Source organism: Cervus canadensis, chromosome 13, assembly GCF_019320065.1.
Source record: "Cervus canadensis isolate Bull #8, Minnesota chromosome 13, ASM1932006v1, whole genome shotgun sequence".
NCBI lineage: Eukaryota > Metazoa > Chordata > Mammalia > Artiodactyla > Cervidae > Cervus > Cervus canadensis.
In genome coordinates, this window is record NC_057398.1 from 72,846,393 (window position 1) to 72,868,662 (window position 22,270).

The window sequence follows — 22,270 nt, forward strand, 5'->3', positions numbered from 1 at the left end:
AATACTGTATATGCTACTTACAGAGGTACCTAGAGTCACCAAACGGCGCGGGGTGGGGGGGGGTATTGTTTAATGGGTCCAGAGTTTCAACTCTGCATTGAAGAGTTCTGTGGATAGATGGTGGTGATGGTTACACAACAATGTGAACGTAATTAATGCCACTGAACTGTATACATAAGAATGATTAAGATGGTAAATTTTATGATATGTGTATTTCACCACAATTAGAGAGAGAAAGAAGAGAGTTCCTATACATTATTGTAAAATCAGTAAAGGTGTTATTTTGTAATTTTCAGGAACATATTAAGTGCTCTCATTATTTATTTTTAAATCAAACAACTTTGAGGTAACTTTCCCAGATTCCCCAAAAGGCCAGTTCTGTAGCTCACACCAGTTAAAACGATTCACCTGAATTTTATTGCTAGTAGAAATAGAAATATCAACTTCTTTTTCCACACAACATGACATTATATTTTCCTAACAGAGACCTCAGAGGTCTAGGGCCTAAGGTAATCATGACTCTCGTGAAGAAAACCTCTTTTCTGGAAGGAGTCCTCTACAGGTGCCGTGGGCAGCCCGCGTTTATCTCCAGTGAGCAGTGGGCGTTTATGAGCCAGGGGCTGGGCACCTGCTGATTTTAAAAGGGTGTGGACCCTACATTGCAGGGTCAAGTCAGACTCTGTAAATTTCATAACAGAGCAATGATCAGGGCTTGTGCAGGCTTTCAACCTGTGTGGTACATAACTACCAGATGGGGTTCTCCAAAGGAAACTTCTGTTCCCATTCCTCCAGAGAATGCCTGAAACTGGAAAAGTTAAGGACTCCTTACGAACCCCATTTCTAACCACTGCTTCTCTGCACAGCACACAGCAGGCCCAGCTCCTTGTCCACCACCTTCCTCCAGGGCCTTTTAACTTGGAGATACAGAGTATAGGACTAGACTTTTTCCAAGGGCTTCGTTTTCTTCCAGGAGCTCACCTTACCACACAGTCCTATCTTCCCTGAGCAGGCGAAGAGGTGCCTTCCATCATCTCGCAGAAAGATGATGGCATCTGCTTGGGGATTCCAATGAGATGTTTTACTGCAGCTTTTCACAAACTGATTATATTTAAAGCTCCCTTGAGAGATGGGGGCTGGGAGGAAAGAAGCTTCTGAGAAGACCTTTGTTGGCAGGAGTGAAGAACCGCTCACACCTCCCCAGAGAAAAAGCTTGTTTAAATACCAGCAATCCAGATTCCCAAGTGTGTGTGCACACACAATATGTCTAGAGTTTTAAATTTCATCTGCTCTGAAAGGGTCCTGAAAGGGTTAAACTATTCCAGGCAAAGGCCTGAGGCTTTTCTATCAAAATGCTCCAGATGGAAATTACAAAATTTCACTTCTCAGCTCTGTGGGGCACACACACTGTTCTTCCAAGACATTAAAAAAAAAAAAAAAAAAAAGACAAGACCCCTAATGTTCTCAAGAAAGAGAATTTGACGGCTCAGCATACAGTGCCACTCTGTTTCAGATGATTCCTCCTGGAATATTTGCATTAACTGTCCATCTCAAGCTTTCTGGGGGATGTAAAAACTCAAGGTATGGAGAGTGTATAGGAAAGGAGCCTTGAACAAGGTCAGGACAATAGCTGGGAGGGTCTGCCATGAGGTGAACTCATCCAAATACCAGCCAGATTACCACCTCTTGTGAAGGTTATGCCCCACACCTTACCACTTTTTGCTGCTCCAATCCCCAAAGAAGCTGACAGAGCAGAGGCCAGAAGGCCTCGGGTTACAACCATGAATCTGTCAAGAATTTCCAGAGTTAATGTATATGAAGAGCTTTGTAAATTGAGCCATGTACAAGTACTAAGAATATTACTGCTTTCGAGTTAGAGATTGAAAGGCATGAACTTTCAAAAGAATCTGAACACCCACAAAGCAGAAACAATGATGGTTTTTAAGAAGGCAGCTCCAAGGCAGGCTGACTAAGGAGGCACGCCCCTCATAAAACCACACTGGGGTATGGTTGGGGCTATAGTCTCAGAAGTCCTTCAGGGCACATGCAAGCAGGTGGTTTAAAGGGAGCCAAAACCACAGACAGGCAGGGTTCCCCAAAGCCCATTAAGGGTCCTATTGATTTAAACCATTCTGACTGAAAAGCAAGACTCAGGACTCTGGTCAGAGATACACAGAACAACAGTGACCAACAGTTAGACAGTTTATCTGTTCACTTTTCAGAATGAGAAACAGTTCTCATTAAGAGACCGAACCAAGATATTTTTCATTACTACTGGAGGAACTTAAACCAGAACCCAGGTTTTATTCCTAGACTCCTTTCTTATCATTACAACTGGCACTTTGGGAGTGAAAAGGCAATGCGGACTGAATGTTCATCCCAATTAAGCAGACCTTACTGTTTCTGGTGGCTCAGACGGTAAAAAATCTGCCTGTAATGTAGGAGACCCAGGTTCAATTCCTGGGTCCGGAAGATCCCCTGGAGAAGAGAACGGCAACCCACTCCAGTATTTTTGCCTGGAAAATCCCACGGACAGAGGAGCCTGGTGGGCTATAGTCCATGCGGTCACAAAGAGTTGGCTGTGACTGAGCAACTAACACTTTCACTTGACTATTACTGAGCATTTACAACTGCCAGATACTGTGTTCAATGATTTTGATACACTATGTCACTGAATGCTCACAACCACCTAGGAAACATGTATTATGCCACCTGTTTTTCAAATCAGTATCCTGAGGCTTGGACAAGTCAGGTAACTTGCCCAAGGAGTGAGGCAAGCGAGTGACAGCACTGAGATTTAAACCTGGATCCCTTTGACTCAAAAACTTGCGCTCCTAACCATCAGACCAAAAAACTAATTTTCTTTTTTATCCTGGCATCTGTAAGAGAAGTAAGACTGGCAGCACGATGAGTCCCACACAACCCATAAAAAGCTGAAACATCATAAATCTGACCAAGGGCTTCCAGTTAGCAGGGGAGCAGAGCCAACCCAAAACCCAGGTCCTCTGTCTCCAAGTTCTATGGAGAACACAGATCTCCAAGATCTTCCATGGGGAGCACGGACTCTAGTTTGAAAGCTTCAAGAGGGAGAGGACTTCGTCTTGTTCACAGCCTCGTTACCAGTGCCCACAACCCATTCAAGGCACTCAATAACTAGCTGATGAATAAAGAAGTGGAGTCCCGCTGCTGTGGTTTGGCTATGTGACCTTGGAAGGACTTCTTTATCCTCTCTAAGCCTCAGTTTCTTCATGCAGTGAATAGAGAATGAAGTAAGATTCACCTCCAGGTTTTAAGTGAAGATCAAGTGAGACAATTCTTATAAAGCACTTGGGACAGGTTGAAACACAATGACCACACAAAATATAATCTATTATTATCACTATTTCTACTATTATCCATTGATACATTTTGCTTTTTAATTGACCCTACTCTGATATGAACAATGATACATTGACCCTACTCTGGTCAAATGACGTTTCATAGTAAATATGAATAGAATAGAACAGATAATTGGGAGTCGATAACCTGCTTCTAGTTTCAGATCTACTACCACCTAGCTGTGTGACCTTGGACAGGCCTCTTAATTTCTCTACACTTGCCTCTGCTATAAATGAGGGACTAAACCATTCAAATCAGTCTCATAAGCATTCATCGGGCACATTCTCTGAGTAAGACATCATGCTCAGCCACCTATAAAATTCTATGATGCTGAATAGTGTCAATGAAAAAATATCAGTGCAAAGCAAAGCAGTCTCCTGCCTGTGGCAAGGCTGAAGAGAAACCCCAAATAGTCAACTGCATTACATCATCTCAAAGAGCAATGTTTGTAAATATACGAAGTGTTTAATTTTGAGACACTTGTGAAAAATCCTTCACCAATAGAGAATCAGCAGATGCAATTCAACACCTATCGGTCCTGAACCTTCCAAAAAACAAACGTGTGAAATCACTTTGCACCTGAGTCAAATGGCATGCTTCTGGAGAGAAATCTGGGAAAGTCAAAGTTATTAACACTCCTCCCTATGGCAACAGTTAAGAATAGAAGGTATTAAAAAAAAAAAAAGGATGACATATCTGGTTAAAACTGCAGGGGGGATTCCAACAGCAAACTGCAGTACATCTGTAGGACACTGAGGCCAGTAGCCTATTGTTTACAGAAATAAGCCGGGATTATGAACAGTGACAAGAGGCCAAGACCTCAATTATACCTCACAGCCACACCTCTCCCAGTCCCAGCTCAACTGAAGCTATCCATCAGTCAGGTCCCCCAGTTCTTTGCAGCCCAGTGGATAGAAAGTCCCTCAGGGTACTCCAGCATGGACCAAGCTGATGACATTACAAAGATCCCACAGGCACAACGTGGACCTCAAACTACCGTCCAACCTTCCAAGAGATAAAGCAGCTGCCCATTTCAAACTCTTGCCCTACTCACACCCCCAGCAATCCTAAGAGGGGAGGCATGGCCTTTTCCAAGTCCTCTAGGATAGGAAAAGGTCTCCTTGCATTAGCGCAGGGAAAGAAGGAGGGGCCCCTCCCTCTGCACTCCGAAACAAAGGAAAACCCAGAGCTCCAACCATGTGGTGTAACATTCAAGGCCACCCACCTCTCCCATTCCCCAGCTGAGGTCTCAATGGGCTAGAGCCACATGGCTCTTTCTAGTGACTGGCCAGGAAGGGACAGTGCCTTATACAACCACAAGCTGGGGTTCTATAACGGGCAGGAACCCCTTCTATGGGTATTGCTGGTTAAAAAAGGCTATCTGGGAAGGGGTTTTGATTCATGCGCCAAGTCAGGCAGTGGAAAAGATGTGCCGACAGGTCACTTGTTTTCTCTGGGTCCACATTCTGCTTTACCCCTCATAATTTTGCAGAGAGGTATGAGGGCCTTTCAACACGCGTATTCTGGAGCGGAAGACAACAGCACAGAAGGGTTAAACAATTATGTCTTCCCATTCTCCGGAATCAGCACCACCCAGCAACATCCCAACTGCACTCAGGTTTAGGTGAAGGTGGAGACTGGGTGTGAGTGACCTTATTCTTTCTGTTCTCAGATCTCAGACAGAATGCAGACAAGCAGAGACCAGACAGGTACAAGGTGCACCCAAGGTGGCTACAGACTTTCTGTGCCTGATGGCATAGCAAATACCATGTTTGGATATAGTGCATCAGAGAAAAAAAACAAAACCCACCCTCTCCCAGGGCTCTCCAAATGGTACACCTTCTCAAGATTGCCTTTCTCTGCCTGGACGCCTCTTCAACCTCTGAAATAAATTCCCAAACACCTGTCAGATTTCAGCTGTCCTTCAAGGAAACCTGACCCAGGCACCCAGAGGCAAATTGCCGCCTTTTCTCTCCAAGAACCTCCTGCCCCTCCCCCTATTCTATTTAGCCTGGGGAAAAAGACTACCAAAATAATGACCAGCCCTACAGACAGCTGTAAAGTCCACTCCAAAAATGCCTTTCCAGAGCCTGTGGCCCCTGCCACGGACAATCCCTCGGAGGCGCAGACCCACCTAGGAAACCACTTCTAGGGTCAGCCTGCCCCCACCTGCTCCACCCAAAGAAATGAACACCCTGCAAATCAGGGAAATGTTTGTCTCCATGGTCTACAGAGAAGATGCATTATGCTATTTTTCAAAGCCCTTACCTTTGACCTGAGTATCGTACTCTGCTATGATCTCCTTATCCTTTTTGAATTTGGCTGGAGACGTCATGTTTTCCTTCTTTCTTCCAAATTCGAATTGTGAATTGATAGATCCACGGGAAAAATCCAACCGCCGAAATCAATACCTCCAAGATCGTTTCTCCAGAGGGCAGAAGGGGCCCCCTGCGGTGGTCTCCAGCGCTCCGGGGAGCGCGGGCTGCGGGCTGGGCAGGCGGCTACGGCGGGCACATGCAGGCGGTGGGCGCTGGGGCCGGGCGCGGCGGCGGCTGGTTCCTGTGCTAGAGCCCGAGCCGCAGCCTCAGCATTAGCCGGGAGAACTGCAGCGCCCGAAGGCTGGCCTGGGGTCTGACATCAACGACACAGGCAGGGAGTGGAAGTCCTTCCGCACAACATGGTGTGAGGGTGCGGCGGTGTGGACTCGCCCAGCTGGGTCCCCGGGAGAGAGTGGGTGCGTATCGGGGTGCCGGGGGAGGGCTGGGCGTGTTTCGCGGGTTTTTGTTGCACAGGCTCGAAGATGCTGCAAATCAAATCCCAAACGGGAGTCGCAGCAGCGCAGACTGGATCGGAAGTCGTTTGCTCCGGTTCACTTGCCTGTAAATGCAGGGAAAAGGGGAGGGGGCTATCAGCCCCAGTGCAGATCCTAATCGCTGCGGGGGTGGGGTAAGGGACGCCGCTCCCAGCCTGGCCTGGGCCCATTCATCTCAGCCAAACGCTGCCCGGCCCGCAGAGCCCTGCGCAGCGAGGTGGGGAGGAAGGAAGCTCCCTCCGGATTTTGTTTTAAGGCTAAAAGAAAACACTTTGGAGCAGCGGCCTTCGTGGGCCTGGGGTGGGGACTGCGGCGGGAACGCGGGATTCCGGGCGGGGACTGCGACACCTCGGTGGCCTCCCGAGCCTTGCCAACGTTGGGCAGCGGCAGCCAGAGGGAACCCTCTCGGCCCTGCCTCCGACGCGGCCCCCGACCCCGGGCGGGGGCAACTGCCTGGACTTCAAAGGGGATCAAAGCCGGGAAGGGACAAGTCACCCGGGCACAACTTTTCTTTCCCTCCGCCCCTCCTGCCAGTTGTTTTGTTTTGGTTACTAGCTTCTCTTGGCAGCAAAATGTTGGGGTGGGGGGGGGGGAGTGTCGGGGGAGGGGAAGTGATCTGCAGGAAAAAAAAAAAAAGGCTGCTCGGTGTGGGACACATCCAGGAAAACAATGTGGTCGGCAGAAGCAGGAAACGGGTTAGAGGCGAGGGTCGGAGTCGGGAAAACCGGGAAGGCAGGGCGGGGGCGGGGAGTGTGGAAGGCAGCCACCGCCTCTCCTAAGTCAGGGACCACAGCGACTCTAAATGCCACCCCCAACTGATCACCCAAGCTCAGAGATCCCAGACACCGCACCCAATCCCAGGCTGGGGGATGGGGGCGGGGGGAGGTCTTTGAGGTTCGCGGCCCCGACTCCTGGCACCAGGAGGTCCCCGAGGAGATTCCGCTCGGACCCAGGCCCAGGAGGCGGGAGAGACGAGGATGCGAGTGCAGAGCCGCGCGCCTCGCTCCGGGACGCGCCGCGGCGGCGACCCTCCCTCTTTGGCTGCCCCTTTCCCTTTCCGCGCCGGGAGTCTCCCACTTCCCGCGCCTGGAGAAAGGGCCGCAGCGAGGGAGGAGCAGGGAGCCGGAGCGGCGGCGTGGTGCTTCAGACGGGCAGGAAGCAGGGGGAGGAAGGGGTGTGAGAGGTGGGGTCCGAAGACTGCACGCGAACGGGGATGAGTGGAGCTTCTGCACATGCTTGATAGGCGGGGAGCGGGCAGGGGAAGGGCTACCTTGGGGGTGAGGGGGTAGTTAAGAGACTATCGTGGGCCGCAGTGGTACGGGCGGCGCTACGATGTTAGCAACTCTGGGTTCGCAGAGGCAGGTCCAAGAAGGCGAGTGCGTGAAGAGGGGCCCGTTCCGGGCGGGCCGGGGGGCTGAGGCCGGAGAAGAGCCCCGGAAACAGCGCGGAACACCCGTCTTTCTGGGTCCAGGGCTGTGACTGGGCTCTCCGCCAGGGCTTGGAGACGGAGGCAGAGGGCAGTCGTTGGTCACGGGTGATGCCAACGACGGCTGCCCAAAGGTGCACGGAGGCTGCCCGTGTACAGGGGGCTTGGGGGAGGGGGCTGGGAGCTGACGGCGCCGCGGCGCTAGAGCCAAGGCAGGGTCCCGGGCAGGACGGCGAAGGGCGGAGACGCAGCCCTAAAGAAGCACTGTGGGCTGCACCGGGAGATGGGGAGTGGGTCCGGAGGGAGGGGGGCTGAGGGGTTCCGGGCGGCAGCGCGAGGGCGATGCCGAGAGCCGCATCCGCGCCCTCTCCTTCCCGCCTCTGCCGCCCGGTCTGTCCAGTCCGGGCTCCAGTCCCGCGGCGGGCGAGAAGAAAAGGGAGAGGGACGGAGCCTTTACCTGGCTCTGACGCGACGGGTCCTGCGCCCCCGGCTCCGCTTCCCACTCGGAGCTCTCCTCCCCTCTCGTCCCTGCCACCCGCTTCTACGCAGATCGGTCCCCCTAGTCCCCCGAGGAGCCTCTGCCAACTCCACAGGACCCCGCCGGGAAGCAGGGCCCACCCTCCTGCCAATCAGCGCCCGCTTTCTATCGACCGATGGGGCCCGCAGCCAATAGGAACAGCTGATCCCGAGAGGCCAGGAATGAGGAGGAGGAGCTGGCGAAACCCTGGAGGTGTGACTAGCACCGTCGAGGCGTGGTCACAGAGTTAAACTCCTCCCCGGGAGGCCGAGCCCCACAGTAGAATGGAAGGGCGGGATTAAGAGAGAACCAACAGCCAAACACACACTTCTGAGGGGAGGCGCGGCCGATTGGACCGGGGAAAGAGAGGCGGAGCGTTGCGGAGAATTCTAGCCAATGCAGAGTAGAGCGCGGCGGGGCCTGTGGAACATCTGCCAATGAGAAGCGCGGTGAGCGAGCCTTGTTCTCTCACGGGGGCGAGGGGCGGGCCCGCCCAATCCTAGCGAGCGGGCCAATGAGATCGGAGGCGGGGCCAAGCTCTGCCAACCAGCAAGCGGAGATTTATCTAGGCCCGTTACTGGGGCGGGGCGTCTGCGTTCCTGGCCACTGAGATCGCCCCAGAGGCCGGCTCACGAGCCTTCCAATGCGGGACGTGGGCTAACGCGAGTTCTCCCAATCGGTGCACGGCGCCGACCGATTCAAACTGACAGCGGGTTGGAAAGGCCGAGAGCGGAAGAGCGAGCGAAAAGCGACGTGTGCGGTGGCAGAGACCCCCCCAACGCCGACCGAGCCCGCAAAGCGACCTCTGCCCCGCCCCGGCGACAGCCCCCTGCGCTCTGGAGCGGCCGCTCGGGAATGACTTGAGGGATCGGCGGGAGCCACGAGGGAAAGCTGAGGGGAGGGAGACGCAGGAGGAGCGACGCGAGAGCCCGCATGCTGAGGGCTGGGGGCTGTGCCAGGAAAGAAGTGAAGCCGGGGTCTCGCGAACTGGCAGAGAGGAGGAGGGTCGCGGGAGGGTTAAGGGATACCCAGGCTCGCCTGTGGGAGAAACTGAGGGTGTTTCTGAATCCTGAGGAGAGGAGAAAGATTTCCACAGAGGAGACGTGAGTAGGGAACCTTAGCCCCGTATCCGAGAGAGAGAGGAATCGGAGCGCTCCGAGCTAGGGGGCTTGAGTAGGAACCTGCGGATAAAAGAGCCTGTCAGCAGAAGCTACAGTAATTGCAAAAGGAACTAAAGAACAGACGATCCTTCAAATTGGAGGACAGGAAAACTGTAGAGAAGTTCCCCGAGACACCTTGCAGTTTGCCTGCTCCTCACTTCAAACTCCTCTCCCTTCCCCCCGAAAGTTAAAGAGAAAGCCAAGATTGTTGCTTCTCTGTTCCTACTCAATAAACATTACTTTTACCCTCGAACGGAAAAACAGAAAAGAACTCATATCCTTCTCAAGTTTTGGGCTTAGAAAAACTCGAGGCCTCACAATTTGATTTTTAGCCTGGGGGAATCAAACTAGGGAGGGTATTGCTCCAAAATCCCACACCTCATCCTTCCGAGACGCCATGTCTACCAGCAGCTGTACTTTCAAGGACCGGCGCGTGTCCATCCTGTGTTGCAAATTCTGTAAACAAGTGCTCAGCTCTAGGGGAATGAAGGCTGTTTTGCTGGCTGACACTGAAATAGACCTTTTCTCTACAGACATCCCTCCTACCAAGTAAGTCATGCTAGTGGCGGGCAACGGTAGCCTTTAACTAAATGGGAAAAGTGTATGGCTTGAACCTCTCGCAGTCAACAAGGAGGTTATCATTTTGGTGTTTCAGCCACTCCCAACAGTCTGATGATCCCCTTGGAGTTTAACTAAGGGGGCAGACTGTCTGGACAAAGTCTGTGGTTTAACCAGAGTGGTCAGTCCTGATGTAATGTTTCTAGTTCAATTATAGTCATGTGATCCCTTAAGTTGAATCCCTGGCCCTACCCAACTATCCTCTCACTGGATCAAGTCCATGACTGAGATGCTAGGTAATTTAAGCAAGATTCTCAGTACTGCTGGAGAAGAGAGATCATTTAAGTTTTTTTTGTTTTTATTCATAAACTTTTACTCCAAAAAACATCTCCTAGTTTTCTACCTTTTTATTTTTTTGGCAGTGGGCATGCGGAATCAGATCAGTTGCTCACCTAATTCAATACTCTTTCCTTGTGATCTCCCTCATTCTGAATGAGCAAGACATACAGATCTTTATGGGATGAAATAGAGACAGTCCTAAAATAATCTGTGTCTCCCATAAGCCCTGCTTTAGATATTATGCATTTGTTTGCATACTTAAATCCTTTTAAATTCTGTTTTCAGCCACTACCCACTTTTGGGTGTAGAATCTTTAAGAATTTGCTTCCTATTTAGAAAAATAGCCACTTTATTTGATTTAAATATACTTTTTTCTAACTCAAAAAGGTACTTTCTATAGTCAACATGTATGTGCCTTTACATGGTTTTCAAGATTTTACTCTTTATTGAAACTTTGTCACAAAAGCAAAAGAGAAATTATCCAAAATATACATGGACAACTTTTCTTTGGACACAGAGCCAGAGGAAGCATGCCAATAAACAGAATACTTTAAAATGAATTTCATGATGATGATAGAAACTTTTAAAAAAATTAAATATACTCAAAGCTGTGAACTTTCCTCCCTTGAAATCTTATCTGCATTGGTTTGAGTGTAGTCATGCATAATGGCAAAACCAAAGGCCCTCATTTAGTATAAAGATAAATGGATTATTATAACTACCTCTGTCTGTGTGTGTATGTGTTGCAAAAAGAAAAAGCACTAGACAATAAATCTGGACCCTACTATTGCAAAATTTCAGTGATTTTTTGCTTTTTCTTTTCAGTAACACATACAGAAACAATAGTTTTAAATATTAACCCATTTGTCTTTGCACTAGCTATGGTAAGTATAGAATAGTTATAAGGAAGGCTCACATATGTGAATTGTTAATATGACCAAGTCTTTCCTCTTTACTACTCTTCCATGTAGGGCTTACAGTGGTGTTGGATTAATGTACTAAGATGTGTGTGAACTAATGAATGCAGAAGATTTTTTGAATGGAAGGTTTGTCATATTTATAGTGAGCTCACAAATATTTATTTACCCTTGCAACATATACTATAGTTCTCTTACAATTTCTCTTAGTGTCCCTTTCAGCTCTTTGAGTTTATAAAATTCATGCTAAATCACAATCCAAAGTACATATTGTGGCAAGGGTATGGAAAAATTGGAACCCTAGTGCACTGTTGGTAGGAACGTGAAATGATGCCACTACAGGGAAAATAACATGGCAATTCCTGAAAAACTTGAAAATAGATTTACCATATGATCCAACAATTCCATTTCTGAGTATATATCCAAAAGAATTTAGTGCAAGATCTAGAAGAAATATCTGCACACTCAAGTTCTTATTGTTCGCAATAATCAAGAGGTTGAAGCAGTCCAAATGTACAACAATGAATGAATAAACAATGTGATATATGCATAAATGAAATATTATCCATCCTTTAAAAGGAAGGATATCCTGCCTCTTACATGCTACAACATGGATGGACCTTGAAGATGTTATGCTAAGAAAAATAAGTCAGTCACAAAAAGACAAATACTGTTATTATTCCACTTATCTGTGGTATCTAAAGTAGTCAGATTCGTAGAAACAGAAAGTAGTATGGTGGTGGCCAGGTTCTGGGGGAAGAGGGAAATGAGGAATTGTTATTTAATTGGTATAGACTTTCAGTTTTGCAAGATGAAAAAGCTTGTAGATTTGTTGCACAAAGAAAATGTGAATACACTTAACACTTATGAACTGTCCACTTAAAAATGGTGAAAATAGCAAATTTTACTTTATGTGTTTTTCACAACATTCTTTTAAAAAGTACATTTGACTGTCTCTAAACTTTTCCATCTAGTGCAGTGGACTTCATTGGAAGATGCTATTTCACTGAAATCTGCAAATGTAAACTGAAGGACATCGCATGTTTAAAATGGTAACGTGTGGCAATATTCCAAATAGCCCTGGGTTTGGGAGATGAATGTTGACAGTGAAGCACAGAAAAAGGTTCAGTGGGCTGCATCAAGCAGTGGTTATCACCCATGCAGTGAACAGTTGAAAAACCATTTGTTACTTAGAACTGTCTTTTGAAAGAGTTTTAATTCACTTTACATTTGCATATGACTTTACAATTTTTTCAAAGTGCATTAACAAATACCTGCTTTAACTTTCAGAAAATGGCAGTGTAGTTTTGGAGGTGGGGGAAACACTTGGATTTACAGTAATAAAAGTCAGGTTTTAGCCTTGGCCCTATCCTTATTCCCTTGAGTAAATGTCTTAAACCTCTGAACCTCTGTTTCCTTATTTAATTTTTATCTCAAGAAGATACATATCTTAAGGTATCTTCTTGAGATAAAAATTAAAATATTTTTTATATTTACCTATAGAGTTGTTGTGAAGATCAAGTGAATTATGAATGTTAGAAGGCTTGGTAAACTATAAATTACAACTCAAATGAAAGCTATTACTATAATTTTTTGAGAGGCAAACAGACTTGAGTATTATTAATCCTATGGGATTAAATCCTAGGGAAAAAACAGTTGAGATTTTCTCATTTAAATAGAATTTGGGTTATAAATTTTGATCATTTGAATTAGCAAACTCTTTTTGTGTGGTCATGACTAATTTCTTTCATTCATTCATTTAAACTGTCTATTGAGGTCCTACCATGTGCTCATCATTGTTCTAGAGGCTGAAATTCAGCAATAAAGAAGACAAAATCAAAGGCCTTTGAACATTATATTCTGGTAGGAAGGCAATCAATCAATCAATAAGATATTTAAATAAATAAGATCTTGAATAGGATGGGAAGTGCTCCAAAGGAAATAATAATAATAAATGATAGAGAATAATAAAGGTTGAGAGAGTGGGCAAGAGCTATTTTAGATAACATGGTCAGGGAAGGTAACACTGGAATTGAATCCTAAAAACAGCTAAGATGGAGCCAAAGGAAGAATGTTCTAGGCAGAGGGAACAGCCAAGGCAAGAAGAACATATCAACTAATAGAAAAGACAATGGCCAGTGTGGCTGAGACATTGTGAACATCAGATGAGAGAGTTTGGGTAGATTAGAGATGTACTCAGAATCCAGATAGCCTAGAGCAACACCATCCAATAGAAGTGTGCAAGCCACATATGTAATTTTAAAATTTCGAGTAACTTCTTTTTATTCTTTATTAAAAGTATTTTTATAAAGAAGAAAAGCATTCTTTATAAAAACAAATGAAATTTATTTTTTTTTAATTTTATTGTTTTTAATTTATGTTTGGCTGCACTGGGCCTTCATTGCTGCACACAGGCTTTCTCTAGCTGCAGCGAGAGGGGCTACTCTCTAGTGGTGTGCAGGCTTCTCGTTGTGGTGGCTTCTCTCTCTGAGGCACACTGACTTTAGTAGTTTGAGCACTCAGGCTCAGCAGTTGGGGCTCATGAGCTCTAGAACACAGGCTAGGAGTTGCGGCTTGTGAGCTCTCAAGCATGGCCTAGTAGTTGCAGCACACAGCTTAGTTGCCCCATAGCATGTGGAATCTTCTAGACCAGGGATCAAACCCATGTCCCCTGCATTAGCAGCTGGATTCTTAACCACTGGACTACCAAGGAAGTCCTGAAATTAATGTTATTGGATATTTTACTTAACCTAATATATCCCAAGTATTATCATTTCAATATGTAACTAACATGAAAAATTATTAATGAAATGTTTTCACATTCTTATTTTTTATTCTTAGTCTATGAAATCAAGTTTATCTTTTATACTTCCAGCACATTTCGATTCAGGCTAGCCAATTCAAGTGCTCAGTAGCCACATTTTGGATAGCATAGATCTACACTTTGGTTTGGAGAAGGGATAGGTACCGACTCCAGTGTTCTTGGGCTTCCCTTGTGGCTCAGCTGGTAAAGAATTCGCCTGCAATACAGGAGACCTAGGTTCGATCCCTGGATTGGGAAGATCCTCTGGGGGAGGGAAAGGTTACCCACTCCAGTATTCTGGCCTGGAGAATTCCAAGGACTGTATAGTCCATGGGGTCCCAAAAAGTCGGCATGACTGAGCAATTTTCACTTTCACTTTCAAACTTTGGTAGGAGAGGTCTTTGGGTTTTCATTTTTGGCCAATGGAAAGCCATTGAAGGAGTTTTAATATGGGAGCAAAATGATCTGAGGTGTACCTACAAGAATGTTAGTTCTATGAACACAAGGACTTTATTTCTAGCACCTAAAACAGTACCTGACATATAGTAGATGCTCTGTAAATATTAGCGGTATGAGTGGATGAATGAATGAATATGGGTGGTAATTAAAGCTGTAGAATTTATTCTTGTAATATAGCCTTACAAATAACTGTCAGTCTAATGCAAGAACAACTTTTGCTTTCATTCGTTTGCCCTTCGAGAAGATTATGATTAGAAGACATGTTTTAGGTGGACTGGTACCTTTTATAGTATTTTTTGTAGGGCATCACAAAAATGACTGACTCACATTTCATAGGGTGGGGACAAGCTATAATAGGAATTTTTACAACTCAAGGTATAAGCAGTTCATGTTGTCATTTAAAAAACAAAACACTGCTAGCTAAAATGTTCCCTGTATATTCAGTCTATTTAAAGTGATCAGATAGGGAAGAAAAACCTATGGAAGAGTGAGGTATTTCTAATAAGAAGGATAACCCTGGAGACAGTAAAAGCTTCTGCAACTTTCTCTAGAAGCTGTGGATTTGCTTCATTTCTGAATTCCTTCAAAAACACTGAGACTAAAATTAGAGCAGCCAGCTTGTGTTCAGTTTTCATGGGCTCATGCTGTCTTCCTACTCCTCCATCTGTTGAAACAGTTTTTAGGTGCTGGCATGGAGCTGGAACATATAAGAACCCAACTTACCATAGTCCTGGGGAGAGCAAAAACCTTTTATCCACACATTGGGGTTTATTTCATGTATTTTGTCTGTACAACCTATCAATTTTGAACTAATCACAAGCTTATGGCAACTAGAAACTAGCTTCTGAAGGGACAATGCATAAAATAATACTAACAAAGAAATTGAGAATATGTTACTATTATTTCATTTAAAGACTCTTTTCCCACTTGACAGTAGAACTCTATTATCAGAGTAACTCCCATCCCAAAGATCCCAGCAAAGGAGGTTGTTAGGAGGAAATGAGATCTTTATATGGTCTGTCTATTTACATTAGCACATTAAAAAATTTGCATGGTCAGATATTACCTTGTATCTAATAATATTTATTTTCCTTTTTAGTGGGAACATTGTAGGTTATCATGTGATTGTTCCATGTTGTTCTTGCCTTCTTTCCTGCAACAACGGACACTTCTGGATGTTTCACAGCCAGGCAGTTTATGGTATTAACAGACTAGACTCTACTGGTAAGAAACAATTTAATTCCTGTAACATTTGTCTATCAGTATTTGAGTGAACCTCTCCATAGATCATTTCAGGATCCCATCTGAGACTTTCTCACCTGGGTTGTATCCACTAGAGTAGAACTTTGAAACTTTTATCCCAAACATTTACTTATGGAAACAAATAGAAGCCAAAACTCATTGCATTTCTGTTTTCAACATCATATTTAAGAGCCTCAAACTTGGCTGGATTTCTTGGTCTTTTAAAATTAATATTTTAATTGCTCTAAATTGCTGCTTTGATATATAATATGGCTCCAGAAAATTTTCGAATAATTTAGATTTGACAGCCAATTGTATTTACGTGTATGTGTGTGTGTGTGTGTGTGTTTAAGAAAAGGGGAGGCTAGGGTCATTGGGAGCTGTGAGGAAGGATAACTAGGTAAACCATTTTTGGTAATGTTGCTTCAGGATAAAAATAGATATTTTAACATCTATATTAATAAATTATGATGAAATTTTAGTCAAGGAAAATAGTTAATACCAATATGTTGAACTGATTATTTAGTAGAAAAATATACAACAAATTCTTAAACCATATCTACATAATACATTTTATATTGTCTGTAGCCTTTCGGTTTTGCTATAGGACACATGTTCTCAGTGTCTAATATCTGCTTAACACAACACACCAAGGTGACCTTTAGACTTTTTTTAGTCGGAACTAAAGTTTATAGAACTTTACTTTACGGAACAAGTTTAAATAATTTGACAGTCTAAGTTGGCACTAACATTCTCAGGTTTTTAAATGTATGTTTTAGTTTTCTTCAGAACTTAAAATATATTCTTTTTTTTTTTTTTTAAAGTATGATTTGCCTTCACAGACTATGAGATCTTGAGTTGTTAGCTAGGTTGTCAGGGTCTTTAAACCTTTCAATTATGCTTGGGTTTTTATAGACTCTTTTTTAAAAAAATCACCTGACATCCATTTGTGACTCTCAACCCATCATTTGGAGGCCTTAATTTAAGGCTCTAGAATGTTAAGAAGGCCATTTTTGAGCGAAGACTTCTCTGAACTCCCCTAAGTGAGATGTAGGCTCCTAATTTAGGCCTCCAGTTTTATATTTGTGTTGCTCATGGAACACATTAAAGGAAGTTTCTGCTTTGATACTGTTTTTCCTGCTTCATAGAATTCAAAACACAGGGTGGAGGTTTTTCAGTTTTGATTTACTTTTTAATATTGGTCAATTTTTCAAAGAGAAAAGCCCAGCATTCTTCCATTTGCATTGAATCTAATCCATGAGAAACAGATGTATCACAGGATTTCCTTCCTCCTTCTTAACAGAGAAAGGAAGGTGCTGCTTCTGTCAGATCCAGTCTCTCAGTTTATTTTTTCTCCTTTGAACCAATTGTGCCGAGCCACTCATGTCTCTGAGTTTTGACTCCAAGAATATCAAACTTCTCCTCTGTAACCCTAATATTATGATTTGAAGGAAGATTTTTCTAGATGCTTCATATAAAACAGAATTGCTCATGGCATTGCAACTGTCCTTGAATCACCTGAATCAGCAACATCAAAGGAATCTGTACACAAGGTTTACAAAATTCTAGAATGTTTAGACTGAAAGGGCCCCAGGAAGTCTATGTTCTAGGTTAGCCTTCACTTGTAGACCTGATTTCCTGAGACTCTCTTGAGAGGGCTTGGGAAACCTCCATTCAGATTCCCTGGAATTGACTGCTGCTGCTGCTGCTAAGTCACTTCAGTCGTGTCTGACTGTGTGTGACCCCATAGACGGCAGCCCACCAGTCTCCCCAGTCCCTGGGATTCTCCAGGCAAAAACACTGGAGTGGGTTGCCATTTCCTTCTCCAACGCATGAAAGTGAAAAGAGAAAGTGAAGTCGCTTAGTCGTGTCCAACTCTCAGTGACCCCATGGACTGCAGCCCCCAGGCTCCTCCGTCCATGGGATTTTCCAGGCAAGAGTACTGGAGTGGGGTGCCATTGCCTTCTCCACTGGAATTGGCAAATGCCCTCAAACATAGATTGTGTTCAGCTCTCCATTTAGCTTTATGCATTCTAATTGTCCCTTAGATTTCAGCCTAGAGATTCCTTACTACCCTGTCATCTGTTCAAAAGCAAAACATCATTCATTCTTGGGGGGAAAGAAGTGCTTTTATTGTAAATGATTCAAACATACAAAAAATTATATAAAATATGATAGACATCATTATGCATCAAATGGATGCTAATTTCTTGCCTGGTTAAGTTCTAGTATCTCAACCAAGAGAGATGGTTAATTGTTTTCACTGTTTAACAATGTGGCAGTGCATATCCTTGTGCATGTCTCCTTGGGCACCTGTTCAAAATGGACGAGAAAAGGATGAGTGATGGGCTAAATTTAAGACTGTATTTTTTTTAATTCATACAATGGACTGTCCAACAGAAATAAAAAGAAATGAGCTAAATAAGCTAAATCTACACATATGGACATAGACAGATCTCAAAAACATAATATTGAATGAAAAAAGCAAATTAGAAGAGATACATATAATACTATACTGTAAAAATTTAGATACACAAAATAATAATGTATATTGCCTGTGGTTATATACATTTGTAGTAAAAGTAGTAAACACATCCATGGTATACTGTTAGTGGTGGAAACTGGATTCAAACCAAATCTCCAAACCCTGGCTCATTCCATTCCACCAAATGGCCACTATCTCAAGTCAGTGTCAAAGTGTTACTCACTAAGTCATGTCTGACTCTTTGTCACTTCATGAACTGTAGCCCACTAGGCTACTCTGTCCATGGGATTTCCCAGGCAAGAATACTGGAGTGGGTTGCCATTCCCTCCTCCAGGGTATCTTCCCAGCCCAGGAATCAAACCTGGGTCTCCTGCTTTGCAGGCGTATTCTTTACCACCTGAGCCACCAGGGAAGCCCACTGTGTAGTGTGGATATCCAGAGTTGCTGAGTCCTCCCTGAGTCCATACTGACAACTGGACAGTTGAGATTTGCTTTCTTATTGACTCTCAAAGATGTCACTTAATAATAGTATTTTTTTTCAACTTAGTACTTTCAAGTTGTAATACAATGTGTGTGTGTGTTAGTCACTTGATCGTGTCTGACTCTTTGCGACCCCATGAACTGTAGCTCACCAGGCTCCTCTGTCCTTGGAATTCTCCAGGTAAGAATACTAGAGTGGGTAGCCATTCCCTTCTCCAGGGGGTCTTCCCGACCTAGGGTTTGAACCCAGGTCTCAAGTATTACAGGTGGATTCTTTACCATCTGAGCCACCAGGGAAGCCCAGTTTATATTATAACTGGCTCCAAAACCCTGCTTTTTTAATCAGAAGAAAGGCACCAGCAGCTCCATGCTTGTTGAGGAGATGGGGAAGCTTATTCAAGTCTTCCCATGCATCCTCCAAAGAGACATTTAATCTAAAAGGATCTTGTGAGATTTCCATTCTTAAAAATCATTAAAATAGATTTGAAAATTACCAGTGATTATGACATAATGTAGCTGGAGGCAAGGTTTGAGTAAATCAACTCCTGAGATCTTTTTGAGTTCCAAGATTCTAGAATTCAAGTCCTTAATTAAAAGGTTTTAAAGAATGGTTATGTTCTAGATGTTAGATAGTTTTCATATCTAGGTATCAATCATGTTATTTGCAGTTCATTTTTTATTAGCTTTTCTCTTAACTGCTAACACTATAATTTCATATAAGAATGTTAACATAAGCGGGGCCTTCGATAGCTCAGTTGGTAGAGCGGAGGACTGAAGAATGTTAACATAAAAGGTTTTATGTATCTTGTTCTGAGTTGTGACAGTAGTCAACACAAAATGATTTTATGACCATTTGTTTTCAGGTGTGAATTTCCTACTTTGGGGCAACTTGCCAGAGGTAGAAGAGAATACAGATGAAGACGTGTTAGATATCTCAGCAGAGGAGTGTATTAGATGACTACAGTTATGATATATTCAATATGTAATATAACTTTTTCCTTTGTAAAAAATATATTAATGGACCAATTTAAAAATTGTTAGTAAGGATTTGTCAATGATTTCTTTTTTCGGAAGACAAAAATGGAGTATTTGTTGATTTATTTATTTGTTGTCTCAAATTAATTACCTGAGTTTATTGAACCAATGTAGTTCTTTTCTTCTACATCTGCTTCTACTTCTACCCTTTGTCTCTTCACCCCTCTTCCCAGTATAGATGTATTCTTAAATCCAGGTAGAAAAATCTTTTACATGTCGCTCTGCTATCTTCCAATCTGGGCGAGTTTTTCATACAGTTAGATGTCAGATGCCATTAATTTTACATTCTTGAATAAGGGGCATTAAATACCCACACCTTTATCACCTTGCTTATATCCATGCATAGTCCATGCATATAACCATGCATATAAGCATGTGTATATATTTGAAGCACAGTTGGGAAGTAAAGCTTAGCAGGGAATTTTTAAAAATAAAAATTTGGTTTCCATGGGTACTGGTTGTCACATGTTATATTGGCGATAAATATGTTAATATGGAGCAAGATTGTGAATCAGCAAATAAAATAAAACTCTAAAATGTATGGAGAAATCCTCTTGATTCCTCAGCATGATGCTCGATAAATGAATTTGTCAGAAAATTTTCAATATGTACTATTTACTAATATTATTTATTTACATTCTTATAAAGTCATATGGATTTTGTATTGTGAAAGCCATTTAACCTCCATCTTTAAGAATTCCATTCTCTAGAGCTTTCTCTGTAAATAGAAAATTTTAGATTAATTGTCTCAGTCCCAACACTTAAATAGAAAAAAAATTAAAGAAGTGGTTTGCTGAAGCCATTGTACATTATAAAGGTTTTTTAAATTTTGCTTTGTTTAACTGTATTCGGAGCCACACAGGAATAGGAAAATGGGATAGTGTTGGTTTCTTGTATTATGAACTGCTAAAATCAATCTGTCAACTTAACTTATATTTCAACCAAAGGCATTTTGTCAGTAGTGATACCAAAACATACCAAGTTATGATTTTGTAAATAAAGTTTTGTTCTAAAAATGTCCAGCCTTGTTTTAATTTTTTAATTGTATCCACATTTCTTACATAAAAATATAGACAAAAATATTTCTTATTGTAGCCTAAAAACATAAAGTATATAATATGAAGTAACATTTATTGCATGCTTACCATGTAAGTGCTTTACACATTTAATTCATTTACCATTATTATTTCTTTTCTACTGATAAGACAGGTGAGACATAGAGAAGAAGCTTGTTTAAGGTCACATAACCAATCAGAGGTGTGGCCAGATTCAAACTCAGACAGCAGACTGACTCCAGAGCTCCTGTTCTTAATCTTTAAGCTGTTCCCTCTGAGCACCTTCAGACATGAATCAGCTATGATTTTATTTAGCTGGGACACATGCTGGGTAACAACTGCCTTGTTCTGTGCCCTAGGTGAGGGCCTAGTGACTGATCAAGGCTGAAAAAACTCAACTGGGCCTTAGGGTAAAACTGACCTGTGGGCATTGCATAATCATTTGCTATATAAAGAGAAAAGATGCTTCAAGAAATGTTGTTACTAGCACTGGAAAACTTTTCCAAAATTCTTTCACCCTGACCATCAGCATTGACAGGTCACCAAAAGAACCAAAGAGATGAGTGTGGAACAATTTGGTTTTTGGGGTTTTTTTTCGTTTAACCGAACCTCTCTTAAAGACTTTCTGGAACAAGGTGGCATAATGGATAAGATAAAAAAGTAAACTGATACTACGTTATATACTACTTTAGTTAATTTGTTTAATTAGAGAAGAAAAGTTTAATGCTAGAATTGAAAATGTGGCAAGTTTAGAATTCAACAGAGTTCATCTGGCTTCCCTTCTGCTCATGCCTTCAAAGGCTATGGTTGACTGAGAGGCTCTTTGAAAAGCAAAGCAAGACAGTTTCACTGATTGAAGCAAAACCCAAATGCACTTTCACTCCAGCTGGAGAGTATTTCAAATTACTCAGCTACCTTTTGGCTGACTGGGTTATGGGAGGGCCAGTTCTAAGCCAAAAATGAATTAAAAATGTTTTATCTAGAGAAATACATTCATGACACTTTAAAAAATAAGAGTAAATTACATGCTCTCTGCTAAGACTGAAAAGCAGAATCTCATATGTGGATTTCACATACACTTTGCAGACCTAACATAATTCCCAGGCCTAGAAAATTTGTTTACACTTTGGTCCTCTCCTATTAATAATATTTGAATCAATTCAACCAACCTGTATTATACTCATATGGTGTGCCAAGAATTGCACAATGACAGGCTCACCTATATCCCTGTGGAGTATTCAGTAAGTTTGAGAAAGGGTAGAACCTTATGAATTTACTTAATGAATGGGATGCTTAAAGTTCAATGACTCCATAAACAAAAGAATAATCATTCTGAGTAGTAGGAGAGAATAGAAGTTAAGAAACCTACGGAGAAAAAAACCACTTGATCCAGGCTTTGAAGCCCTTTAGGGGCTTGCCAGCTAGGGTGAGAGTTCTGGGCATAGAACAGTGTAAATCAATGGACTGGGGTTTAAAAGTATCTGGTTTATTTGGTAAATTGTAAGTGGTTTCCTATGCCTTCCAAGAATTGTCAGTTCAGCTCAGTGCAGTCGTTCAGTCGTGTCTGACTCTGCGGCTCCACAGACTGCAGCCAGGCTTCCCTGTCC

General features: G+C 43.3%; 2 protein-coding genes across 10 annotated transcripts in view; one reads left to right on the forward strand and one right to left on the reverse strand.

The window, feature by feature from the left end:
• Positions 1-8,205, reverse strand: part of SRGAP2 (SLIT-ROBO Rho GTPase activating protein 2) — a 248,780-nt gene extending 240,575 nt beyond the window's left edge. For all 8 annotated transcript variants that reach the window (XM_043485043.1, XM_043485041.1, XM_043485042.1 and 5 more), the window contains exons 1-2: positions 8,071-8,205; positions 5,644-6,252 (exon numbers count right to left, since the gene is read on the reverse strand). In XM_043485043.1, coding sequence (XP_043340978.1) covers positions 5,644-5,710 — 67 coding nt within the window. In that variant the 5' untranslated portion in view covers positions 5,711-6,252; positions 8,071-8,205. The remainder of the gene's footprint in view (positions 1-5,643; positions 6,253-8,070) is intronic.
• Positions 8,206-8,219: 14 nt separating this feature from the next.
• FAM72A (family with sequence similarity 72 member A) lies at positions 8,220-20,626 on the forward strand. Of its 2 annotated transcripts, XM_043485050.1 has the most exons (4): positions 8,220-9,839; positions 12,079-12,156; positions 15,466-15,590; positions 19,437-20,626. In XM_043485050.1, the coding sequence occupies exons 1-4, from the start codon at positions 9,688-9,690 to the stop codon at positions 19,529-19,531; spliced, it is 450 nt and encodes a 149-aa protein (XP_043340985.1). In that variant the 5' UTR covers positions 8,220-9,687; the 3' UTR covers positions 19,532-20,626. The 2 variants fall into 2 exon arrangements, with proteins under 2 accessions (XP_043340985.1, XP_043340986.1); XM_043485051.1 differs by lacking the exon at positions 15,466-15,590 and having other exon boundaries at positions 19,437-19,491.
• Positions 20,627-22,270: the final 1,644 nt, after the last annotated feature.